Consider the following 26,221-nt stretch of genomic DNA (forward strand, 5'->3'; position numbering starts at 1 on the left):
CCACGGCCCTGCCTCTCTGGACGCGAGCCGGAGTATAAGACACCCGGCCCTGCCTCTCTGGACACGAGCGAGTATAAGACCCAGCCCTGCCCTCTCTGGACACGAGCGGAGTATAAGACACCACGGCCCTGCCTCTCTGGACCGCGAGCGAGTATAAGACACCACGGGCCTCTCTGGACGCAGCGAGTATAAGACACCACGGCCCTGCCTCTCTGGACGCGAGCCGAGTATAAGACACCACGGCCCTGCCTCTCTGGACGCGAGCGGAGTATAAGACACCACGGCCCTGCCTCTCTGGACGCGAGCCGAGTATAAGACACCACGGCCCTGCCTCTCTGGACGCGAGCCGAGTATAAGACACCACGGCCCTGCCTCTCTGGACACGAGCGGAGTATAAGACACCACGGCCCTGCCTCTCTGGACGCGAGCCGAGTATAAGACACCACGGCCCTGCCTCTCTGGACGCGAGCCGAGTATCCTGCGGTGTGGATGATGTGAGCGGAGTATAAGACACCACGGCCCTGCCTCTTTGGATGTGAGCGGAGTATAAGACACCACGGCCCTGCCTCTCTGGACGTGAGCGGAGTATAAGACACCACGGCCCTGCCTCTCTGGATGTGAGCGGAGTATAAGACACCACGGCCCTGCCTCTCTGGATGTGAGCGGAGTATAAGACACCACGGCCCTGCCTCTCTGGATGTGAGCGGAGTATAAGACACCACGGCCCTGCCTCTCTGGATGTGAGCGGAGTATAAGACACCACGGCCCTGCCTCTCTGGACGCGAGCCGAGTATAAGACACCACGGCCCCGCCTCTCTGGACGCGAGCGGAGTATAAGACCCCACGGCCCTGCCTCTCTGGATGCTAGCGGAGTATAAGACACCACGGCCCTGCCTCTCTGGACGTGAGCGGAGTATAAGGCACCACGGCCCTGCCTCTCTGGACGCGAGCGGAGTATAAGGCACCACGGCCCTGCCTCTCTGGATGCTAGCGGAGTATAAGGCACCACGGCCCTGCCTCTGGATGCTAGCGGAGTATAAGGCACCACGGCCCTGCCTCTCTGGATGCTAGCGGAGTATAAGGCACCACGGCCCTGCCTCTGGATGCTAGCCGAGTATAAGACCCCACGGCCCTGCCTCTCTGGATGCTAGCCGAGTATAAGGCACCACGGCCCTGCCTCTCTGGACGCGAGCCGAGTATAAGGCACCACGGCCCTGCCTCTCTGGATGCACGCGGAGTATAAGACACCACGGCCCTGCCTCTCTGGACCCGAGCCGAGTATAAGACACCACGGCCCTGCCTCTCTGGACGTGAGCCGAGTATAAGACTGGACGTAAGCAGAGTCATTCAGTGGTAGACAGAGCTGTGCCTTTTAAATTCTATACTTTTATTTTCGTGGATTTTCGCTGACAACCATGACTGACTACCAGCTGTCAGTGTGTGAAGAACGGCGAGAGATGGCGGCAGCCGGCGTCCTCTGTGCCACAGTCCGTGTCCATCTATTAATAATACATACAGATACCAGTGAGACAACCACAGGGGCCACAATGCACAGTCCAGGGGCACCCAGACTGATAATATATAATCGATCTGTATATTACACCCTCTGCCTGGAGCAGTGGCACGTGATTTCCACAATCCAGGATGCTGCTGCTGGAACATAGGTGTGCCACTGGTGGCTGATCACAGGCCCCCGACATGTAAATCTCGCCTCTTGGGGGTACAAGAAGGATCCAAATACTGAGATGTGTATACAAGGAGCTCATATGTAGAAGATGTCGAGATCATAGGATCAGCGATGTGTATCCAACTGGTACCAAACCAGTATCATTTCCATGACGACACTGGATCCAGTCCTCGTCCACCGTATCGAGCAGCTGCAGAACATCTCCTTTCTTAAAGCTGAGCTGAGCCTCGCCTGAGGTGGCATGGTCACACAGGGCACGAACAGACCTGGTGGGAGGAAAGGTGTGTTTACGGTCAGCCCTTCACCGCTCACCAGGCGGACAGAGGTCACATCTATGTAAGACATCAGACATACCTTTGGGGTGGACTGCTGTCCCTCTGCCTGGGTTCCTCTTCTTCATGTGAGAAGAAATCCGGTTTCACTGGGGTGGACTGCTTCTTAATGAGGTTCCAAACATTGACATTTGGGGGCAGCCAACTGGAGGGACGCCTATAGGGTGAAATGAGCTATGTTAGACAGGGTGGTGGGCACAGTACAGCCACTAGGACGGATCTCCAATGGTGAAAGCAAATTGCTGTGGGCAGAAGAATGCTCGGAGTCTCAAGGAGCTGAAGTCTGAGGAGAGTAGAACACTCGCATGACGGTGAGGTTTACATCTTAGACACAAGGTGGACTGAATCAATAGAAGCTACTTCTGTTAAGGCCTCATGCACACGACAATGTGCTGGCCGGGCCCGTGCTGCAGACCACAAATCCAGGTCCGCAATGTACAGCCATCGACCGCCGGGCCGCAGCACGCGGATGGAGGACCCATTCATTTTAATGGGGTCGGTGATCTGCATCCGACTGTCCGCACTGCAAAAAAGTCGTGCATGCGCTACTTTTTTGCAGTGTGGAGGCACAGACCGAAAACCCAGGTAAGCACTCCGTGCCTCCGTTCTGTACCGCATCTCCTGGATCCGTGATGTGGGGTGCGATACAGCAACGACCGTGTACATGAGCCCTAAGTTGGAGAAACCAACCCTGAGGAGAGGTGCGACATCCACAGTGCAGCTCTTACACCTCTCCCGGGGCACACTGAATAGCTTCAGTCATACAAATGCAATCAACACCTCTATGACTGACCTGGATGGATGGGAACCTTCATATTTTCCTCTTGGATTTATAAAAGCTTTCCCATGGCCCTCAGTTTTAAGTACTTTCCTCTTGAGAACTGCACTAACCCTAGCAAACCTTCCTAGAAAGTGCACTTCTACATTTATTCCCTTCCTACCTTAATTTTGAAGTTCCTGGTTCCATCTCTCGACAACGCCCGGTACTTGCTCCAAACGGTTGTCCAAGCCAGTTCCCCTTCTCCTGATTGTTCGGATGCTGCCCTGTGCTGCCATCCACCGTAGTGAGAACTGGTTCAGCCCCAGCGCTGCAGGTTGTACCTCCAGATGCCCCCAGGTTATCATTCTCCGTGTCCACCTGTTGCTTCTGCTGCTCATTACCACTGACCATGCTTTGGGGATCTCCAACACTGGTCATCTCCTGGGTGAGGCTTTGCTCTTGGAAGTCTCTTTTGTTTGAGGATGATGCTCTTTGTTTCAGCTCTTTATCCATGGGGACCCAGCTGGTCAGTTTCTTCAGAGACGGGAAGTTGAGTGATTCCCTGTTTGCAGGGATGTAGATGCGGGAAGCTTGGCTCAGATGTCCCCACCAGTTGCTGGACACGTCTCTGCTGGGAGTAACACCTGGGGATGTTTCTTTGTTGGTGACTCTGCCAGAAGATGAGATGTCTTTGGCCACAGAAGACATGCTAGGCTGCAGCACATTTTCGGGGCACTTATCTCCAGGACTATCTATTGGTTTTCCTTTATCAGGAGTTGGGGCCTTGTTCCCAGCATTCCACATGAGGTTGTGTGTGATCCATCCTCTTAAATCCAGTATGTTCTGTAAGGAAGGGACAGTCCAGTGATCGGACACATATCTAGGGCTGTGCACTCTGTGAGGGGTCGGCAGATCTTGTAGTGAAAGATGATGATGTTCAAAGAGAAGGTCAGTGTGAAAGGTGAGCGCAGACAGGGGCTGTAGACTCAAGAGCAGCTCATCCCGAAGCTCGAAACGCAATGTCGCTGCCAATGGCAGGAACCCAGATGGAAGATAAAATGTGGAAAGCTGATCTAGGGACGAGAAAGGAAAGGAGTGATAGCACCAAGCTCCTTAGTAGGAACATCCTACAGACCTGCACATGATAGCTGCTACCTGCCAACAGACCACCCTGGATGGGGAGCTGCTGTGGAGACTCATCTGACCGTGGGTTCTGGATATGGCCCAGGCTCAAGAGTAACACAGAAGACAAGGGGATCTCCCTGCACCTCCCGAAATGTTCACAAGGGGAGAGGGCTCTTACCGTAAATCTGATGAAGATGCAGAACCCACACATCCAGCTGTTTCATACTAGAACGAGAAAAAGGTGGGACTTTTGAGAGAGTGACCTAATGATGTGTTCTTTGTTCTCCACTGCAACATCCTGGCCTGGAACACGCATGCTCCCTAGCGTCAGATACACCCCCTCTACATCTATCTGTACTCACTTCAGGAGACCGAAGATGAAGGCATTGAATTTCCTCTGAGGGTCTCGTAGTTGGTGTAAGCGGCTGACTTTACTGCACAGGAGGTGGATGACCTCTGGGCCTGTGACATGACGACAGATAATAATATCATGTACGGTTATAACGAGTGCAGTCAGAACCACGGGGAATCAACATCTCACCTGTCTTAGTAGAAGCCTCCACCAGACTCCACGGGCTCAGCCTCCTCCGGCCCACAATTACATCCTTCTGATAAGGCTTCAGCCCATCGGCAAAGAGCGAGGACAGTGAGGGACACAGGTGGTTCAGGATGAGGTACCCCAAGACTGGGCTTAGTCTGCTGTCCCCAAGCTGTGCCTAGAAGAGGAAGCCATGATTACGGCGACTACCCCACCTCCAGCATCATGTCACCGCACACCCTGCACAACCCAGTCCATGACCACCATCTCCATTCAACATCTAAAGAAGTCGTCCTATAAGTGGGAAGTTCCAATCCCATGAACCAGTACAACATCCCACACACGTCTGGCATCTACAGGAGAAGAAGATGCCTCATCGGATACTCCCAGGAACGGGGCTCACCCCATCTACCCCAGAGGGAGAGCAGGGGCCACATGGGGCATGACCGGCCCCATCTACCCCAGAGGGAGAGCAGGGGCCACGCGGGACAGGACAGAGCTCTCACCTCTTATACACACATGACCGGCCCCATCTACCCCAGAGGGAGAGCAGGGGCCACGCGGGACAGGACGGAGCTCTCACCTCTTATACACACATGACCGGCCCCATCTACCCCAGAGGGAGAGCAGGGGCCACGTGGGACAGGACTGAGCTCTCACCTCTTATACACACATGACCGGCCCCATCTACCCCAGAGGGAGAGCAGGGGCCACATGGGGCAGGACAGAGCTCTCACCTATTATACACACATGACCGGCCCCATCTACCCGAGAGGGAGAGCAGGGGCCACGCAGGGCAGGACGGAGCTCTCACCTCTTATACACACATGACCAGCCCCATCTACCCCAGAGGGAGAGCAGGGGCCACGTGGGACAGGACGGAGCTCTCACCTCTTATACACACATGACCGGCCCCATCTACCCCAGAGGGAGAGCAGGGGCCACATGGGACAGGACGGAGCTCTCGCCTCTTATACACACATGACCGGCCCCATCTACCTCAGAGAGAGAGCAGGGGCCACGCAGGGCAGGACGGAGCTCTCACCTCTTATACACACATGACCGGCCCCGTCTACCCCAGAGGGAGAGCAGGGGCCACGCAGGGCAGGACGGAGCTCTCACCTCTTATACACACATGACCGGCCCCGTCTACCCCAGAGGGAGAGCAGGGGCCACGTGGGACAGGACGGAGCTCTCACCTCTTATACACACATGACCGGCCCCATCTACCCCAGAGGGAGAGCAGGGGCCACATGGGACAGGACGGAGCTCTCGCCTCTTATACACACATGACCGGCCCCATCTACCCCAGAGAGAGAGCAGGGGCCACGCAGGGCAGGACGGAGCTCTCACCTCTTATACACACATGACCGGCCCCGTCTACCCCAGAGGGAGAGCAGGGGCCACGCAGGGCAGGACGGAGCTCTCACCTCTTATACACACATGACCGGCCCCGTCTACCCCAGAGGGAGAGCAGGGGCCACGCAGGGCAGGACGGAGCGCTCACCTCTTATACACATATGAGCGGCCCCATCTACCCCAGAGGGAGAGCAGGGGCCACGCAGGGCAGGACGGAGCTCTCACCTCTTATACACACATGACCGGCCCTATCTACCCCAGAGGGAGAGCAGGGGCCACGCAGGGCAGGACGGAGCTCTCACCTCTTATACACACATGACCGGCCCCATCTACCCCCGAGGGAGAGCAGGGGCCACGTGGGACAGGACGGAGCTCTCACCTCTTATACACACATGACCGGCCCCATCTACCCAGAGGGAGAGCAGGGGCCACGCGGGGCAGGACGGAGCTCTCACCTCTTATACACACATGACCGGCCCCATCTACCCCAGAGGGAGAGCAGGGGCCACGTGGGACAGGACGGAGCTCTCACCTCTTATACACACATGACCGGCCCCATCTACCCCAGAGGGAGAGCAGGGGCCACGCAGGGCAGGACGGAGCTCTCACCTCTTATACACACATGACCGGCCCCGTCTACCCCAGAGGCAGAGCAGGGGCCACGCAGGGCAGGACGGAGCTCTCACCTCTTATACACACATGACCGGCCCCATCTACCCCAGAGGGAGAGCAGGGGCCACGTGGGACAGGACGGGGCTCTCACCTTCTGCACTTGGTTCCTGCTTGTGTTAAAATGAGAAATGATCTTCTCCACAGAAGAGCCGACAGCAATGAGGAGACCTGGAGGGGGACAGGACATGAATGAGGTGATGTCTCCAGTCTATCTACCTTCATTTCCACCATGCTGCACCTTCCTGCCTCTCTCACATCCGATCAGCCCCATCCTGGAGACTATGTTGCCTGGCAGTGCCCGTGTTACGTGTGGAGCTAAATCCAGGCCTAATCTGCAGTGGTTTGTGTTCTGCACTTGGCAGCTCGGTGTGAGTCCGGCCTGACGCGCCTCTCGTGCCTCACCCCGAGGGGCCACCACCTTCCATGGACACCTCCTTGTCTCCAGCCCATGGATGCAGTCTACCTGATGCAAACGTGAGGGCTTCGTGCCCGTGCTGCAGACCCACTTTAATGGGGTCCGTCCGTTCCGCAAACAGAGAGAACCACTCCGCAGTGCTTCCATGGGGTTCCGTTTCGCACCGCACCTGCGGAATTGTGGACCCAAGTGTGTGAATGGGTCTGCATCCGTGATGGGGAATGTACATGGCTGGTGATCCGTGTACTGCAGAACCGCCGCACAGCGCGGACACGGAGCGCTTACATCCGTGATGGGGAATGTACATGGCTGGTGATCCGTGTACTGCAGAACCGCCGCACAGCACGGACACGGAGCGCTTACATCCGTGATGGGGAATGTACATGGCTGGTGATCCGTGTACTGCAGAACCGCCGCACAGCGCGGACACGGAGCGCTTACATCCGTGATGGGGAATGTACATGGCTGGTGATCCGTGTACTGCAGAACCGCCGCACAGCGCGGACACGGAGCGCTTACATCCGTGATGGGGAATGTACATGGCTGGTGATCCGTGTACTGCAGAACCGCCGCACAGCGCGGACACGGAGCGCTTACATCCGTGATGGGGAATGTACATGGCTGGTGATCCGTGTACTGCAGAAACCGCCGCACAGCGCGGACACGGAGCGCTTACATCCGTGATGGGGAATGTACATGGCTGGTGATCCGTGTACTGCAGAACCGCCGCACAGCGCGGACACGGAGCGCTTACATCCGTGATGGGGAATGTACATGGCTGGTGATCCGTGTACTGCAGAACCGCCGCACAGCACGGACACGGAGCGCTTACATCCGTGATGGGGAATGTACATGGCTGGTGATCCGTGTACTGCAGAACCGCCGCACAGCACGGACACGGAGCGCTTACATCCGTGATGGGGAATGTACATGGCTGGTGATCCGTGTACTGCAGAACCGCCGCACAGCACGGACACGGAGCGCTTACATCCGTGATGGGGAATGTACATGGCTGGTGATCCGTGTACTGCAGAACCGCCGCACAGCACGGACACGGAGCGCTTACATCCGTGATGGGGAATGTACATGGCTGGTGATCCGTGTACTGCAGAACCGCCGCACAGCACGGACACGGAGCGCTTACATCCGTGATGGGGAATGTACATGGCTGGTGATCCGTGTACTGCAGAACCGCCGCACAGCACGGACACGGAGCGCTTACATCCGTGATGGGGAATGTACATGGCTGGTGATCCGTGTACTGCAGAACCGCCGCACAGCACGGACACGGAGCGCTTACATCCGTGATGGGGAATGTACATGGCTGGTGATCCGTGTACTGCAGAACCGCCGCACAGCACGGACACGGAGCGCTTACATCCGTGATGGGGAATGTACATGGCTGGTGATCCGTGTACTGCAGAACCGCCGCACAGCACGGACACGGAGCGCTTACATCCGTGATGGGGAATGTACATGGCTGGTGATCCGTGTACTGCAGAACCGCCGCACAGCACGGACACGGAGCGCTTACATCCGTGATGGGGAATGTACATGGCTGGTGATCCGTGTACTGCAGAAACCGCCGCACAGCACGGACACGGAGCGCTTACATCCGTGATGGGGAATGTACATGGCTGGTGATCCGTGTACTGCAGAACCGCCGCACAGCACGGACACGGAGCGCTTACATCCGTGATGGGGAATGTACATGGCTGGTGATCCGTGTACTGCAGAACCGCCGCACAGCACGGACACGGAGCGCTTACATCCGTGATGGGGAATGTACATGGCTGGTGATCCGTGTACTGCAGAACCGCCGCACAGCGCGGACACGGAGCGCTTACATCCGTGATGGGGAATGTACATGGCTGGTGATCCGTGTACTGCAGAACCGCCGCACAGCACGGACACGGAGCGCTTACATCCGTGATGGGGAATGTACATGGCTGGTGATCCGTGTACTGCAGAACCGCCGCACAGCGCGGACACGGAGCGCTTACATCCGTGATGGGGAATGTACATGGCTGGTGATCCGTGTACTGCAGAACCGTCGCACAGCACGGACACGGAGCGCTTACATCCGTGATGGGGAATGTACATGGCTGGTGATCCGTGTACTGCAGAACCGCCGCACAGCACGGACACGGAGCGCTTACATCCGTGATGGGGAATGTACATGGCTGGTGATCCGTGTACTGCAGAACCGCCGCACAGCACGGACACGGAGCGCTTACATCCGTGATGGGGAATGTACATGGCTGGTGATCCGTGTACTGCAGAACCGCCGCACAGCGCTTACATCCGTGATGGGGAATGTACATGGCTGGTGATCCGTGTACTGCAGAACCGCCGCACAGCACGGACACGGAGCGCTTACATCCGTGATGGGGAATGTACATGGCTGGTGATCCGTGTACTGCAGACACGCCGCACAGCACGGACACGGAGCGCTTACATCCGTGATGGGAATGTACATGGCTGGTGATCCGTGTACTGCAGAACCGCCGCACAGCACGGACACGGAGCGCTTACATCCGTGATGGGGAATGTACATGGCTGGTGATCCGTGTACTGCAGAACCGCCGCACAGCGCGGACACGGAGCGCTTACATCCGTGATGGGGAATGTACATGGCTGGTGATCCGTGTACTGCAGAACCGCCGCACAGCGCGGACACGGAGCGCTTACATCCGTGATGGGGAATGTACATGGCTGGTGATCCGTGTACTGCAGAACCGCCGCACAGCACGGACACGGAGCGCTTACATCCGTGATGGGGAATGTACATGGCTGGTGATCCGTGTACTGCAGAACCGCCGCACAGCACGGACACGGAGCGCTTACATCCGTGATGGGGAATGTACATGGCTGGTGATCCGTGTACTGCAGAACCGCCGCACAGCACGGACACGGAGCGCTTACATCCGTGATGGGGAATGTACATGGCTGGTGATCCGTGTACTGCAGAACCGCCGCACAGCACGGACACGGAGCGCTTACATCCGTGATGGGGAATGTACATGGCTGGTGATCCGTGTACTGCAGAACCGCCGCACAGCACGGACACGGAGCGCTTACATCCGTGATGGGGAATGTACATGGCTGGTGATCCGTGTACTGCAGAACCGCCGCACAGCGCGGACACGGAGCGCTTACATCCGTGATGGGGAATGTACATGGCTGGTGATCCGTGTACTGCAGAACCGCCGCACAGCACGGACACGGAGCGCTTACATCCGTGATGGGGAATGTACATGGCTGGTGATCCGTGTACTGCAGAACCGCCGCACAGCACGGACACGGAGCGCTTACATCCGTGATGGGGAATGTACATGGCTGGTGATCCGTGTACTGCAGAACCGCCGCACAGCGCGGACACGGAGCGCTTACATCCGTGATGGGGAATGTACATGGCTGGTGATCCGTGTACTGCAGAACCGCCGCACAGCGCGGACACGGAGCGCTTACATCCGTGATGGGGAATGTACATGGCTGGTGATCCGTGTACTGCAGAACCGCCGCACAGCACGGACACGGAGCGCTTACATCCGTGATGGGGAATGTACATGGCTGGTGATCCGTGTACTGCAGAACCGCCGCACAGCTCGGACACGGAGCGCTTACATCCGTGATGGGGAATGTACATGGCTGGTGATCCGTGTACTGCAGAACCGTCGCACAGCGCGGACACGGAGCGCTTACATCCGTGATGGGGAATGTACATGGCTGGTGATCCGTGTACTGCAGAACCGCCGCACAGCACGGACACGGAGCGCTTACATCCGTGATGGGGAATGTACATGGCTGGTGATCCGTGTACTGCAGAACCGTCGCACAGCACGGACACGGAGCGCTTACATCCGTGATGGGGAATGTACATGGCTGGTGATCCGTGTACTGCAGAACCGCCGCACAGCACGGACACGGAGCGCTTACATCCGTGATGGGGAATGTACATGGCTGGTGATCCGTGTACTGCAGAACCGCCGCACAGCACGGACACGGAGCGCTTACATCCGTGATGGGGAATGTACATGGCTGGTGATCCGTGTACTGCAGAACCGCCGCACAGCACGGACACGGAGCGCTTACATCCGTGATGGGGAATGTACATGGCTGGTGATCCGTGTACTGCAGAACCGCCGCACAGCGCGGACACGGAGCGCTTACATCCGTGATGGGGAATGTACATGGCTGGTGATCCGTGTACTGCAGAACCGCCGCACAGCACGGACACGGAGCGCTTACATCCGTGATGGGGAATGTACATGGCTGGTGATCCGTGTACTGCAGAACCGCCGCACAGCACGGACACGGAGCGCTTACATCCGTGATGGGGAATGTACATGGCTGGTGATCCGTGTACTGCAGAACCGTCGCACAGCGCGGACACGGAGCGCTTACATCCGTGATGGGGAATGTACATGGCTGGTGATCCGTGTACTGCAGAACCGCCGCACAGCACGGACACGGAGCGCTTACATCCGTGATGGGGAATGTACATGGCTGGTGATCCGTGTACTGCAGAACCGTCGCACAGCACGGACACGGAGCGCTTACATCCGTGATGGGGAATGTACATGGCTGGTGATCCGTGTACTGCAGAACCGTCGCACAGCGCGGACACGGAGCGCTTACATCCGTGATGGGGAATGTACATGGCTGGTGATCCGTGTACTGCAGAACCGCCGCACAGCACGGACACGGAGCGCTTACATCCGTGATGGGGAATGTACATGGCTGGTGATCCGTGTACTGCAGAACCGCCGCACAGCACGGACACGGAGCGCTTACATCCGTGGGCGAGAGGCCTAGTATTGGAAGCTCTTGGGTCTCCAGTGACAGTCGGTGGGAATCTAGGGGGCAGCAAACCATGGCACGCGGGTGTGGTCCGTCCACATCTGGGCAGCAGATCCTCTCGCTGGGGCCCATGGACCACAAAGCGGATCCGCGGTGTCCGCTACAGGACATCCCACCGGGAGCAGAACTCACCTTTCTTCTCTGCAGAGTCTTCGGTCTCGTCCGCCATGAACAGTTCCCAGGCAGCAGCTGCAAGAAGCAGGAGTCATGTTAGACTGGAGGGGGCCCCTGTATAACCACAGAGGAGGGCAGGGGGCCCCTGTGTAACCACAGAGGAGTGGAGGGGCCCCTGTATAACCACAGAGGAGTGGAGGGGGCCCATGTGTAACCACAGAGGAGTGCAGGGGCCCCTGTGTAACCACAGAGGAGTGGAGGGGGCCCCTGTATAACCACAGAGGAGTGCAGGGGGCCCCTGTGTAACCACAGAGGAGTGGAGGGGGCCCCCTGTATAACCACAGAGGAGTGCAGGGGGCCCCTGTATAACCACAGAGGAGTGCAGGGGGCCCTGTATAACCACAGAGGAGTGCAGGGGGCCCCTGTGTAACCACAGAGGAGTGCAGGGGGCCCTGTATAACCACAGAGGAGTGGAGGGGGCCCCTGTATAACCACAGAGGAGTGCAGGGGGCCCCTGTGTAACCACAGAGGAGTGGAGGGGGCCCCTGTGTAACCACAGAGGAGTGCAGGGGGCCCTGTATAACCACAGAGGAGTGCAGGGGGCCCCTGTATAACCACAGAGGAGTGGAGGGGGCCCTGTGTAACCACAGAGGAGTGCAGGGGCCCCTGTATAACCACAGAGGAGTGCAGGGGCCCCTGTGTAACCACAGAGGAGTGGAGGGGGCCCCTGTGTAACCACAGAGGAGTGGAGGGGCCCCTGTATAACCACAGAGGAGTGGAGGGGGCCCCTGTATAACCACAGAGGAGTGCAGGGGCCCCTGTGTAACCACAGAGGAGTGGAGGGGGCCCCTGTATAACCACAGAGGAGTGCAGGGGGCCCCTGTGTAACCACAGAGGAGTGGAGGGGGCCCCTGTATAACCACAGAGGAGTGCAGGGGGCCCCTGTATAACCACAGAGGAGTGGAGGGGGCCCCTGTGTAACCACAGAGGAGTGCAGGGGGCCCTGTGTAACCACAGAGGAGTGCAGGGGGCCCTGTATAACCACAGAGGAGTGGAGGGGCCCCTGTGTAACCACAGAGGAGTGGAGGGGCCCCTGTATAACCACAGAGGAGTGCAGGGGGCCCTGTGTAACCACAGAGGAGTGGAGGGGGCCCTGTGTAACCACAGAGGAGTGGAGGGGCCCCTGTGTAACCACAGAGGAGTGCAGGGGGCCCCTGTGTAACCACAGAGGAGTGCAGGGGGCCCCTGTGTAACCACAGAGGAGTGGAGGGGGCCCCTGTGTAACCACAGAGGAGTGGAGGGGGCCCTGTGTAACCACAGAGGAGTGGAGGGGGCCCCTGTGTAACCACAGAGGAGTGGAGGGGCCCCTGTGTAACCACAGAGGAGTGCAGGGGCCCCTGTGTAACCACAGAGGAGTGCAGGGGCCCCTGTGTAACCACAGAGGAGTGGAGGGGGCCCCTGTATAACCACAGAGGAGTGGAGGGGGCCCATGTGTAACCACAGAGGAGTGGGGGGGGCCCCTGTATAACCACAGAGGAGTGGAGGGGGCCCCTGTATAACCACAGAGGAGTGGAGGGGGCCCATGTGTAACCACAGAGGAGTGGAGGGGGCCCCTGTGTAACCACAGAGGAGTGGAGGGGCCCCTGTGTAACCACAGAGGAGTGCAGGGGCCCCTGTGTAACCACAGAGGAGTGCAGGGGCCCCTGTGTAACCACAGAGGAGTGGAGGGGGCCCCTGTATAACCACAGAGGAGTGCAGGGGCCCCTGTGTAACCACAGAGGAGTGGAGGGGGCCCCTGTATAACCACAGAGGAGTGGAGGGGGCCCCTGTGTAACCACAGAGGAGTGGAGGGGGCCCCTGTGTAACCACAGAGGAGTGGAGGGGCCCCTGTGTAACCACGGAGGAGTGGAGGGGGCCCCTGTGTAACCACAGAGGAGTGGAGGGGCCCCTGTATAACCACAGAGGAGTGGAGGGGGCCCATGTGTAACCACAGAGGAGTGCAGGGGCCCCTGTGTAACCACAGAGGAGTGGAGGGGGCCCCTGTATAACCACAGAGGAGTGCAGGGGGCCCCTGTGTAACCACAGAGGAGTGGAGGGGGCCCCTGTATAACCACAGAGGAGTGCAGGGGGCCCCTGTATAACCACAGAGGAGTGCAGGGGGCCCTGTATAACCACAGAGGAGTGCAGGGGGCCCCTGTGTAACCACAGAGGAGTGCAGGGGGCCCTGTATAACCACAGAGGAGTGGAGGGGGCCCCTGTATAACCACAGAGGAGTGCAGGGGGCCCCTGTGTAACCACAGAGGAGTGGAGGGGGCCCCTGTGTAACCACAGAGGAGTGCAGGGGGCCCTGTATAACCACAGAGGAGTGCAGGGGGCCCCTGTATAACCACAGAGGAGTGGAGGGGGCCCCTGTGTAACCACAGAGGAGTGCAGGGGCCCCTGTATAACCACAGAGGAGTGCAGGGGCCCCTGTGTAACCACAGAGGAGTGGAGGGGGCCCCTGTGTAACCACAGAGGAGTGGAGGGGCCCCTGTATAACCACAGAGGAGTGGAGGGGGCCCCTGTATAACCACAGAGGAGTGCAGGGGCCCCTGTGTAACCACAGAGGAGTGGAGGGGGCCCCTGTATAACCACAGAGGAGTGCAGGGGGCCCCTGTGTAACCACAGAGGAGTGGAGGGGGCCCCTGTATAACCACAGAGGAGTGCAGGGGGCCCCTGTATAACCACAGAGGAGTGGAGGGGGCCCCTGTGTAACCACAGAGGAGTGCAGGGGGCCCTGTGTAACCACAGAGGAGTGCAGGGGGCCCTGTATAACCACAGAGGAGTGGAGGGGCCCCTGTGTAACCACAGAGGAGTGGAGGGGCCCCTGTATAACCACAGAGGAGTGCAGGGGGCCCTGTGTAACCACAGAGGAGTGCAGGGGGCCCCTGTATAACCACAGAGGAGTGGAGGGGCCCCTGTGTAACCACAGAGGAGTGCAGGGGGCCCCTGTGTAACCACAGAGGAGTGCAGGGGGCCCCTGTGTAACCACAGAGGAGTGGAGGGGGCCCCTGTGTAACCACAGAGGAATGGAGGGGGCCCCTGTGTAACCACAGAGGAGTGGAGGGGGCCCCTGTGTAACCACAGAGGAGTGGAGGGGCCCCTGTGTAACCACAGAGGAGTGCAGGGGCCCCTGTGTAACCACAGAGGAGTGCAGGGGCCCCTGTGTAACCACAGAGGAGTGGAGGGGGCCCCTGTATAACCACAGAGGAGTGGAGGGGGCCCATGTGTAACCACAGAGGAGTGGAGGGGGCCCCTGTATAACCCCAGAGGAGTGGAGGGGGCCCCTGTATAACCACAGAGGAGTGGAGGGGGCCCATGTGTAACCACAGAGGAGTGTAGGGGGCCCTGTGTAACCACAGAGGAGTGCAGGGGCCCCTGTATAACCACAGAGGAGTGGAGGGGGCCCATGTGTAACCACAGGAGTGGAGGGGCCCCTGTATAACCACAGAGGAGTGGAGGGGGCCCCTGTGTAACCACAGAGGAGTGCAGGGGCCCCTGTGTAACCACAGAGGAGTGCAGGGGGCCCCTGTGTAACCACAGAGGAGTGGAGGGGGGCCCCTGTATAACCACAGAGGAGTGCAGGGGGCCCCTGTATAACCACAGAGGAGTGGAGGGGGCCCCTGTATAACCACAGAGGAGTGGAGGGGGCCCCTGTGTAACCACAGAGGAATGGAGGGGGCCCCTGTGTAACCACAGAGGAGTGCAGGGGCCCCTGTATAACCACAGAGGAGTGGAGGGGCCCCTGTGTAAACCACAGAGGAGTGGAGGGGCCCCTGTGTAACCACAGAGGAGTGGAGGGGGCCCCTGTATAACCACAGAGGAGTGCAGGGGCCCCTGTGTAACCACAGAGGAGTGGAGGGGGCCCCTGTATAACCACAGAGGAGTGGAGGGGGCCCCTGTATAACCACAGAGGAGTGGAGGGGCCCCTGTATAACCACAGAGGAGTGGAGGGGCCCCTGTATAACCACAGAGGAGTGGAGGGGCCCCCTGTATAACCACAGAGGAGTGGAGGGGCCCCTGTATAACCACAGAGGAGTGGAGGGGCCCCTGTATAACCACAGAGGAGTGGAGGGGGCCCCTGTATAACCACAGAGGAGTGCAGGGGGCCCCTGTGTAACCACAGAGGAGTGGAGGGGGCCCCTGTATAACCACAGAGGAGTGCAGGGGGGCCCCTGTATAACCACAGAGGAGTGGAGGGGGCCCCTGTGGAACCACAGAGGAGTGGAGGGGCCCCTGTATAACCACAGAGGAGTGGAGGGGGCCCATGTGTAACCACAGAGGAGTGCAGGGGCCCCTGTGTAACCACAGAGGAGTGGAGGGGGCCCCTGTATAACCACAGAGGAGTGCAGGGGGCCCCTGTGTAACCACAGAGGAGTGGAGGGGGCCCCTGTATAACCACAGAGGAGTGCAGGGGGCCCCTGTATAACCACAGAGGAGTGCAGGGGGCCCTGTATAACCACAGAGGAGTGCAGGGGGCCCCTGTGTAACCACAGAGGAGTGCAGGGGGCCCTGTATAACCACAGAGGAGTGGAGGGGGCCCCTGTATAACCACAGAGGAGTGCAGGGGGCCCCTGTGTAACCACAGAGGAGTGGAGGGGGCCCCTGTATAACCACAGAGGAGTGCAGGGGGCCCTGTATAACCACAGAGGAGTGCAGGGGGCCCCTGTATAACCACAGAGGAGTGGAGGGGGCCCCTGTGTAACCACAGAGGAGTGCAGGGGCCCCTGTATAACCACAGAGGAGTGCAGGGGCCCCTGTGTAACCACAGAGGAGTGGAGGGGGCCCCTGTGTAACCACAGAGGAGTGGAGGGGCCCCTGTATAACCACAGAGGAGTGGAGGGGGCCCCTGTATAACCACAGAGGAGTGCAGGGGCCCCTGTGTAACCACAGAGGAGTGGAGGGGGCCCCTGTATAACCACAGAGGAGTGCAGGGGGCCCCTGTGTAACCACAGAGGAGTGGAGGGGGCCCCTGTATAACCACAGAGGAGTGCAGGGGGCCCCTGTATAACCACAGAGGAGTGGAGGGGGCCCCTGTGTAACCACAGAGGAGTGCAGGGGGCCCTGTGTAACCACAGAGGAGTGCAGGGGGCCCTGTATAACCACAGAGGAGTGGAGGGGCCCCTGTGTAACCACAGAGGAGTGGAGGGGCCCCTGTATAACCACAGAGGAGTGCAGGGGGCCCTGTGTAACCACAGAGGAGTGCAGGGGGCCCTGTATAACCACAGAGGAGTGGAGGGGCCCCTGTGTAACCACAGAGGAGTGCAGGGGGCCCCTGTGTAACCACAGAGGAGTGCAGGGGGCCCCTGTGTAACCACAGAGGAGTGGAGGGGGCCCCTGTGTAACCACAGAGGAATGGAGGGGGCCCCTGTGTAACCACACAGGAGTGGAGGGGGCCCATGTGTAACCACAGAGGAGTGGAGGGGGCCCCTGTATAACCACAGAGGAGTGGAGGGGGCCCCTGTATAACCACAGAGGAGTGGAGGGGGCCCATGTGTAACCACAGAGGAGTGTAGGGGGCCCTGTGTAACCACAGAGGAGTGCAGGGGCCCCTGTATAACCACAGAGGAGTGGAGGGGGCCCATGTGTAACCACAGGAGTGGAGGGGCCCCTGTATAACCACAGAGGAGTGGAGGGGGCCCCTGTGTAACCACAGAGGAGTGCAGGGGCCCCTGTGTAACCACAGAGGAGTGCAGGGGGCCCCTGTGTAACCACAGAGGAGTGGAGGGGGCCCCTGTATAACCACAGAGGAGTGCAGGGGGCCCCTGTATAACCACAGAGGAGTGGAGGGGGCCCCTGTATAACCACAGAGGAGTGGAGGGGGCCCCTGTGTAACCACAGAGGAATGGAGGGGGCCCCTGTGTAACCACAGAGGAGTGCAGGGGCCCCTGTATAACCACAGAGGAGTGGAGGGGCCCCTGTGTAACCACAGAGGAGTGGAGGGGCCCCTGTGTAACCACAGAGGAGTGGAGGGGGCCCCTGTATAACCACAGAGGAGTGCAGGGGCCCCTGTGTAACCACAGAGGAGTGGAGGGGGCCCCTGTATAACCACAGAGGAGTGGAGGGGGCCCCTGTATAACCACAGAGGAGTGGAGGGGCCCCTGTATAACCACAGAGGAGTGGAGGGGCCCCTGTATAACCACAGAGGAGTGGAGGGGCCCCTGTATAACCACAGAGGAGTGGAGGGGCCCCTGTATAACCACAGAGGAGTGGAGGGGCCCCTGTATAACCACAGAGGAGTGGAGGGGGCCCCTGTATAACCACAGAGGAGTGCAGGGGGCCCCTGTGTAACCACAGAGGAGTGGAGGGGGCCCCTGTATAACCACAGAGGAGTGCAGGGGGCCCCTGTATAACCACAGAGGAGTGGAGGGGGCCCCTGTGTAACCACAGAGGAGTGCAGGGGGCCCTGTGTAACCACAGAGGAGTGCAGGGGGCCCTGTATAACCACAGAGGAGTGGAGGGGCCCCTGTGTAACCACAGAGGAGTGGAGGGGCCCCTGTATAACCACAGAGGAGTGCAGGGGGCCCTGTGTAACCACAGAGGAGTGCAGGGGGCCCTGTATAACCACAGAGGAGTGGAGGGGCCCCTGTGTAACCACAGAGGAGTGCAGGGGGCCCCTGTGTAACCACAGAGGAGTGCAGGGGGCCCCTGTGTAACCACAGAGGAGTGGAGGGGGCCCCTGTGTAACCACAGAGGAATGGAGGGGGCCCCTGTGTAACCACACAGGAGTGGAGGGGGCCCATGTGTAACCACAGAGGAGTGGAGGGGGCCCCTGTATAACCACAGAGGAGTGGAGGGGGCCCCTGTATAACCACAGAGGAGTGGAGGGGGCCCATGTGTAACCACAGAGGAGTGTAGGGGGCCCTGTGTAACCACAGAGGAGTGCAGGGGCCCCTGTATAACCACAGAGGAGGGGAGGGGGCCCCAGTGTAACCACAGGAGTGGAGGGGCCCCTGTATAACCACAGAGGAGTGGAGGGGGCCCCTGTGTAACCACAGAGGAGTGCAGGGGCCCCTGTGTAACCACAGAGGAGTGCAGGGGGCCCCTGTGTAACCACAGAGGAGTGGAGGGGGCCCCTGTATAACCACAGAGGAGTGGAGGGGGCCCCTGTGTAACTACAGAGGAGTGGAGGGGGCCCCTGTGTAACCACAGAGGAGTGGAGGGGGCCCTGTGTAACCACAGAGGAGTGGAGGGGGCCCCTGTATAACCACAGAGGAGTGGAGGGGGCCCCTGTGTAACTACAGAGGAGTGGAGGGGGCCCCTGTGTAACCACAGAGGAGTGGAGGGGGCCCTGTGTAACCACAGATGAGTGGAGGGGGCCCCTGTATAACCACAGAGGAGTGGAGGGGCCCCTGTGTAACCACAGAGGAGTGGAGGGGGCCCCTGTGTAACCACAGAGGAGTGCAGGGGGCCCCTGTATAACCACAGAGGAGTGGAGGGGGCCCCTGTATAACCACAGAGGAGTGGAGGGGGCCCCTGTGTAACCACAGAGGAATGGAGGGGGCCCCTGTGTAACCACAGAGGAGTGCAGGGGCCCCTGTATAACCACAGAGGAGTGGAGGGGCCCCTGTGTAACCACAGAGGAGTGCAGGGGGCCCCTGTGTAACCACAGAGGAGTGGAGGGGGCCCCTGTATAACCACAGAGGAGTGGAGGGGGCCCCTGTGTAACTACAGAGGAGTGGAGGGGGCCCCTGTGTAACCACAGAGGAGTGGAGGGGGCCCTGTGTAACCACAGATGAGTGGAGGGGGCCCCTGTATAACCACAGAGGAGTGGAGGGGCCCCTGTGTAACCACAGAGGAGTGGAGGGGGCCCCTGTGTAACCACAGAGGAGTGCAGGGGGCCCCTGTATAACCACAGAGGAGTGGAGGGGGCCCCTGTATAACCACAGAGGAGTGGAGGGGGCCCCTGTGTAACCACAGAGGAATGGAGGGGGCCCCTGTGTAACCACAGAGGAGTGCAGGGGCCCCTGTATAACCACAGAGGAGTGGAGGGGCCCCTGTGTAACCACAGAGGAGTGGAGGGGCCCCTGTGTAACCACAGAGGAGTGGAGGGGGCCCTGTGTAACCACAGAGGAGTGGAGGGGGCCCCTGTATAACCACAGAGGAGTGCAGGGGCCCCTGTGTAACCACAGAGGAGTGGAGGGGGCCCCTGTATAACCACAGAGGAGTGGAGGGGGCCCCTGTATAACCACAGAGGAGTGGAGGGGCCCCTGTATAACCACAGAGGAGTGGAGGGGCCCCTGTATAACCACAGAGGAGTGGAGGGGCCCCTGTATAACCACAGAGGAGTGGAGGGCCCCTGTATAACCACAGAGGAGTGGAGGGGCCCCTGTATAACCACAGAGGAGTGGAGGGGGCCCCTGTATAACCACAGAGGAGTGGAGGGGGCCCCTGTATAACCACAGAGGAGTGGAGGGGCCCCTGTGTAACCACAGAGGAGTGGAGGGGCCCCTGTATAACCACAGAGGAGTGGAGGGGGCCCCTGTGTAACCACAGAGGAATGCAGGGGGCCCCTGTATAACCACAGAGGAATGGAGGGGCCCCTGTGTAACCACAGAGGAGTGGAGGGGGCCCCTGTATAACCACAGAGGAGTGGAGGGGGCCCCTGTATAACCACAGAGGAGTGGAGGGGCCCCTGTGTAACCACAGAGGAGTGGAGGGGCCCCTGTATAACCACAGAGGAGTGGAGGGGGCCCCTGTGTAACCACAGAGGAGTGGAGGGGGCCCCTGTATAACCACAGAGGAGTGGAGGGGGCCCCTGTATAACCACAGAGGAGTGGAGGGGCCCCTGTGTAACCACAGAGGAGTGGAGGGGCCCCTGTATAACCACAGAGGAGTGGAGGGGCCCCTGTATAACCACAGAGGAGTGGAGGGGCCCCTGTATAACCACAGAGGAGTGGAGGGGCCCCTGTATAACCACAGAGGAGTGGAGGGGGCCCCCTGTATAACCACAGAGGAGTGGAGGGGGCCCCTGTATAACCACAGAGGAGTGGAGGGGCCCCTGTGTAACCACAGAGGAGTGGAGGGGCCCCTGTATAACCACAGAGGAGTGGAGGGGGCCCCTGTGTAACCACAGAGGAGTGGAGGGGGCCCCTGTGTAACCACAGAGGAGTGCAGGGGGCCCCCTGTGTAACCACAGAGGAGTGCAGGGGGCCCCTGTGTAACCACAGAGGAGTGCAGGGGGCCCCTGTGTAACCACAGAGGAGTGGAGGGGGCCCCTGTATAACCACAGAGGAGTGCAGGGGGCCCCTGTATAACCACAGAGGAGTGCAGGGGGCCCCTGTGTAACCACAGAGGAGTGCAGGGGGCCCCTGTGTAACCACAGAGGAGTGCAGGGGGCCCCTGTGTAACCACAGAGGAGTGCAGGGGGCCCCTGTGTAACCACAGAGGAATGCAGGGGGCCCCTGTATAACCACAGAGGAATGGAGGGGCCCCTGTGTAACCACAGAGGAGTGGAGGGGGCCCCTGTATAACCACAGAGGAGTGCAGGGGCCCCTGTATAACCACAGAGGAGTGGAGGGGGCCCCTGTGTAACCACAGAGGAGTGCAGGGGCCCCTGTGTAACCACAGAGGAGTGCAGGGGGCCCCTGTGTAACCACAGAGGAGTGGAGGGGGCCCCTGTGTAACCACAGAGGAGTGGAGGGGGCCCTGTGTAACCACAGAGGAGTGCAGGGGGCCCCTGTATAACCACAGAGGAGTGGAGGGGGCCCTGTGTAACCACAGAGGAGTGCAGGGGCCCCTGTGTAACCACAGAGGAGTGGAGGGGGCCCCTGTGTAACCACAGAGGAATGCAGGGGGCCCCTGTGTAACCACAGAGGAGTGCAGGGGCCCCTGTGTAACCACAGAGGAGTGGAGGGGCCCCTGTATAACCACAGAGGAGTGGAGGGGCCCCTGTGTAACCACAGAGGAGTGGAGGGGGCCCCTGTGTAACCACAGAGGAGTGCAGGGGCCCCTGTGTAACCACAGAGGAGTGGAGGGGCCCCTGTATAACCACAGAGGAGTGCAGGGGCCCCTGTGTAACCACAGAGGAGTGCAGGGGCCCCTGTGTAACCACAGAGGAGTGGAGGGGCCCCTGTGTAACCACAGAGGAGTGGAGGGGGCCCCTGTGTAACCACAGAGGAGTGGAGGGGCCCCTGTGTAACCACAGAGGAGTGGAGGGGGCCCCTGTATAACCACAGAGGAGTGGAGGGGCCCCTGTATAACCACAGAGGAGTGGAGGGGCCCCTGTGTAACCACAGAGGAGTGGAGGGGGCCCATGTGTAACCACAGGAGTGGAGGGGCCCCTGTATAACCACAGAGGAGTGCAGGGGCCCCTGTGTAACCACAGAGGAGTGGAGGGGGCCCCTGTATAACCACAGAGGAGTGCAGGGGCCCCTGTGTAACCACAGAGGAGTGCAGGGGCCCCTGTGTAACCACAGAGGAGTGCAGGGGCCCCTGTGTAACCACAGAGGAGTGCAGGGGCCCCTGTGTAACCACAGAGGAGTGCAGGGGCCCCTGTGTAACCACAGAGGAGTGCAGGGGCCCCTGTGTAACCACAGAGGAGTGCAGGGGCCCCTGTGTAACCACAGAGGAGTGGAGGGGCCCCTGTATAACCACAGAGGAGTGCAGGGGCCCCTGTGTAACCACAGAGGAGTGGAGGGGCCCCTGTATAACCACAGAGGAGTGGAGGGGGCCCCTGTATAACCACAGAGGAGTGGAGGGGGCCCCTGTGTAACCACAGAGGAGTGGAGGGGGCCCCTGTATAACCACAGAGGAGTGGAGGGGCCCCTGTGTAACCACAGAGGAGTGGAGGGGCCCCTGTATAACCACAGAGGAATGCAGGGGGCCCCTGTGTAACCACAGAGGAGTGCAGGGGGCCCCTGTATAACCACAGAGGAATGGAGGGGGCCCCTGTATAACCACAGAGGAATGGAGGGGGCCCCTGTATAACCACAGAGGAGTGGAGGGGGCCCCTGTGTAACCACAGAGGAGTGCAGGGGCCCCTGTGTAACCACAGAGGAGTGGAGGGGGCCCCTGTGTAACCACAGAGGAGTGCAGGGGCCCCTGTGTAACCACAGAGGAGTGGAGGGGGCCCCTGTGTAACCACAGAGGAGTGGAGGGGGCCCCTGTGTAACCACAGAGGAATGGAGGGGGCCCCTGTGTAACCACAGAGGAGTGCAGGGGCCCCTGTATAACCACAGAGGAGTGGAGGGGGCCCATGTGTAACCACAGGAGTGGAGGGGCCCCTGTATAACCACAGAGGAGTGGAGGGGGCCCCTGTGTAACCACAGAGGAGTGGAGGGGGCCCATGTGTAACCACAGAGGAGTGGAGGGGGCCCTGTATAACCACAGAGGAGTGCAGGGGCCCCTGTATAACCACAGAGGAGTGGAGGGGGCCCATGTGTAACCACAGGAGTGGAGGGGCCCCTGTATAACCACAGAGGAGTGGAGGGGGCCCCTGTGTAACCACAGAGGAGTGCAGGGGCCCCTGTATAACCACAGAGGAGTGGAGGGGGGCCCCTGTATAACCACAGAGGAGTGGAGGGGGCCCCTGTATAACCACAGAGGAGTGGAGGGGGCCCCTGTGTAACCACAGAGGAATGGAGGGGGGCCCCTGTGTAACCACAGAGGAGTGGAGGGGCCCATGTGTAACCACAGGAGTGGAGGGGCCCCTGTATAACCACAGAGGAGTGGAGGGGCCCCTGTATAACCACAGAGGAGTGGAGGGGGCCCATGTGTAACCACAGAGGAGTGGAGGGGGCCCGTGTGTAACCACAGAGGAGTGGAGGGGGCCCTGTATAACCACAGAGGAGTGCAGGGGCCCCTGTATAACCACAGAGGAGTGGAGGGGGCCCATGTGTAACCACAGGAGTGGAGGGGCCCCTGTATAACCACAGAGGAGTGGAGGGGGCCCCTGTGTAACCACAGAGGAGTGCAGGGGCCCCTGTATAACCACAGAGGAGTGGAGGGGGCCCCTGTGTAACCACAGAGGAGTGCAGGGGGCCCCTGTGTAACCACAGAGGAGTGGAGGGGGCCCCTGTGTAACCACAGAGGAGTGCAGGGGGCCCCCCTGTGTAACCACAGAGGAGTGCAGGGGGCCCCTGTGTAACCACAGAGGAGTGGAGGGGGCCCCTGTGTAACCACAGAGGAGTGGAGGGGGCCCCTGTGTAACCACAGAGGAGTGCAGGGGCCCCTGTATAACCACAGAGGAGTGCAGGGGCCCCTGTGTAACCACAGAGGAGTGCAGGGGCCCCTGTGTAACCACAGAGGAGTGCAGGGGGCCCCTGTGTAACCACAGAGGAGTGCAGGGGGCCCCTGTGTAACCACAGAGGAGTGCAGGGGGCCCCTGTGTAACCACAGAGGAGTGGAGGGGGCCCCTGTATAACCACAGAGGAGTGGAGGGGGCCCCTGTGTAACCACAGAGGAGTGCAGGGGCCCCTGTGTAACCACAGAGGAGTGGAGGGGGCCCCTGTGTAACCACAGAGGAGTGGAGGGGCCCCTGTGTAACCACAGAGGAGTGGAGGGGGGCCCCTGTGTAACCACAGAGGAGTGGAGGGGGGCCCCTGTGTAACCACAGAGGAATGGAGGGGGCCCCTGTGTAACCACAGAGGAGTGCAGGGGCCCCTGTATAACCACAGAGGAGTGGAGGGGGCCCATGTGTAACCACAGGAGTGGAGGGGCCCCTGTATAACCACAGAGGAGTGGAGGGGGCCCCTGTGTAACCACAGAGGAGTGGAGGGGGCCCATGTGTAACCACAGAGGAGTGGAGGGGGCCCTGTATAACCACAGAGGAGTGCAGGGGCCCCTGTATAACCACAGAGGAGTGCAGGGGCCCCTGTATAACCACAGAGGAGTGGAGGGGGCCCATGTGTAACCACAGGAGTGGAGGGGCCCCTGTATAACCACAGAGGAGTGGAGGGGGCCCCTGTGTAACCACAGAGGAGTGCAGGGGCCCCTGTATAACCACAGAGGAGTGGAGGGGGCCCCTGTGTAACCACAGAGGAGTGCAGGGGGCCCCTGTGTAACCACAGAGGAGTGGAGGGGGCCCCTGTGTAACCACAGAGGAGTGCAGGGGGCCCCCTGTGTAACCACAGAGGAGTGCAGGGGGCCCCTGTGTAACCACAGAGGAGTGGAGGGGGCCCCTGTGTAACCACAGAGGAGTGGAGGGGGCCCCTGTGTAACCACAGAGGAGTGCAGGGGCCCCTGTATAACCACAGAGGAGTGCAGGGGCCCCTGTGTAACCACAGAGGAGTGCAGGGGGCCCCTGTGTAACCACAGAGGAGTGCAGGGGGCCCCTGTGTAACCACAGAGGAGTGCAGGGGGCCCCTGTGTAACCACAGAGGAGTGGAGGGGGCCCCTGTATAACCACAGAGGAGTGGAGGGGCCCCTGTGTAACCACAGAGGAATGGAGGGGGCCCCTGTGTAACCACAGAGGAGTGGAGGGGGCCCCTGTGTAACCACAGAGGAGTGGAGGGGGCCCCTGTGTAACTACAGAGGAGTGGAGGGGCCCCTGTGTAACCACAGAGGAGTGGAGGGGGCCCCTGTGTAACCACAGAGGAGTGGAGGGGGCCCCTGTGTAACCACAGAGGAGTGCAGGGGCCCCTGTATAACCACAGAGGAGTGGAGGGGCCCATGTGATAACCACAGGAGTGGAGGGGCCCCTGTATAACCACAGAGGAGTGGAGGGGGCCCCTGTGTAACCACAGAGGAGTGGAGGGGGCCCCTGTGTAACCACAGAGGAGTGGAGGGGGCCCTGTATAACCACAGAGGAGTGCAGGGGCCCCTGTATAACCACAGAGGAGTGGAGGGGGCCCCTGTGTAACCACAGAGGAGTGCAGGGGGCCCCTGTATAACCACAGAGGAGTGCAGGGGGCCCCTGTGTAACCACAGAGGAGTGCAGGGGGCCCCTGTGTAACCACAGAGGAGTGCAGGGGGCCCCTGTGTAACCACAGAGGAGTGGAGGGGGCCCCTGTGTAACCACAGAGGAATCACTATATTTGCAGTGGTGACACAACTCCCAACAGATCATTCGGCAGGACCCGCTGAGAGTTATAGCCTACAGCGTCTGGAGATGACGTCACTCCCCTACGGGACCCACTCCGAGGCTGACGTCACAGTCCGGGGGCCACCTACACATTGAGGGGCTCCGGTCAGACAGGGGGCGGGGCCCGGCGCTGTCACTCACCCTGTGCGGCCGCCGCAGATCCGCAAAAATCGAGCGCACCTTCTGATTGGTAGACACGCGTCACCTGACGCAGCAGCCAATCACTGTCACTTCCCGTACAGTCCATTACAGGCAGCGCTCACGTGATGCGCGTCTCGTTTGAGAATTCCTGCG

The 26,221-nt window shown here is 60.1% G+C and overlaps 1 protein-coding gene across 1 annotated transcript; it reads right to left on the minus strand.

The window, feature by feature from the left end:
• Positions 1-1,366: 1,366 nt before the first annotated feature.
• LOC122923716 (RUN and SH3 domain-containing protein 1-like) lies at positions 1,367-26,195 on the minus strand. Its single transcript, XM_044274567.1, has 9 exons — positions 26,069-26,195; positions 11,884-11,940; positions 6,565-6,641; positions 4,446-4,620; positions 4,267-4,366; positions 4,083-4,129; positions 2,961-3,852; positions 2,042-2,176; positions 1,367-1,953 (listed from the first exon to the last, which is right to left on the minus strand). The coding sequence occupies exons 1-9, from the start codon at positions 26,172-26,174 to the stop codon at positions 1,785-1,787; spliced, it is 1,758 nt and encodes a 585-aa protein (XP_044130502.1). The 5' UTR covers positions 26,175-26,195; the 3' UTR covers positions 1,367-1,784.
• Between the last annotated feature and the right edge of the window lie 26 nt (positions 26,196-26,221).

The sequence above is a fragment of the Bufo gargarizans genome, unplaced genomic scaffold, assembly GCF_014858855.1.
Source record: "Bufo gargarizans isolate SCDJY-AF-19 unplaced genomic scaffold, ASM1485885v1 original_scaffold_1828_pilon, whole genome shotgun sequence".
NCBI lineage: Eukaryota > Metazoa > Chordata > Amphibia > Anura > Bufonidae > Bufo > Bufo gargarizans.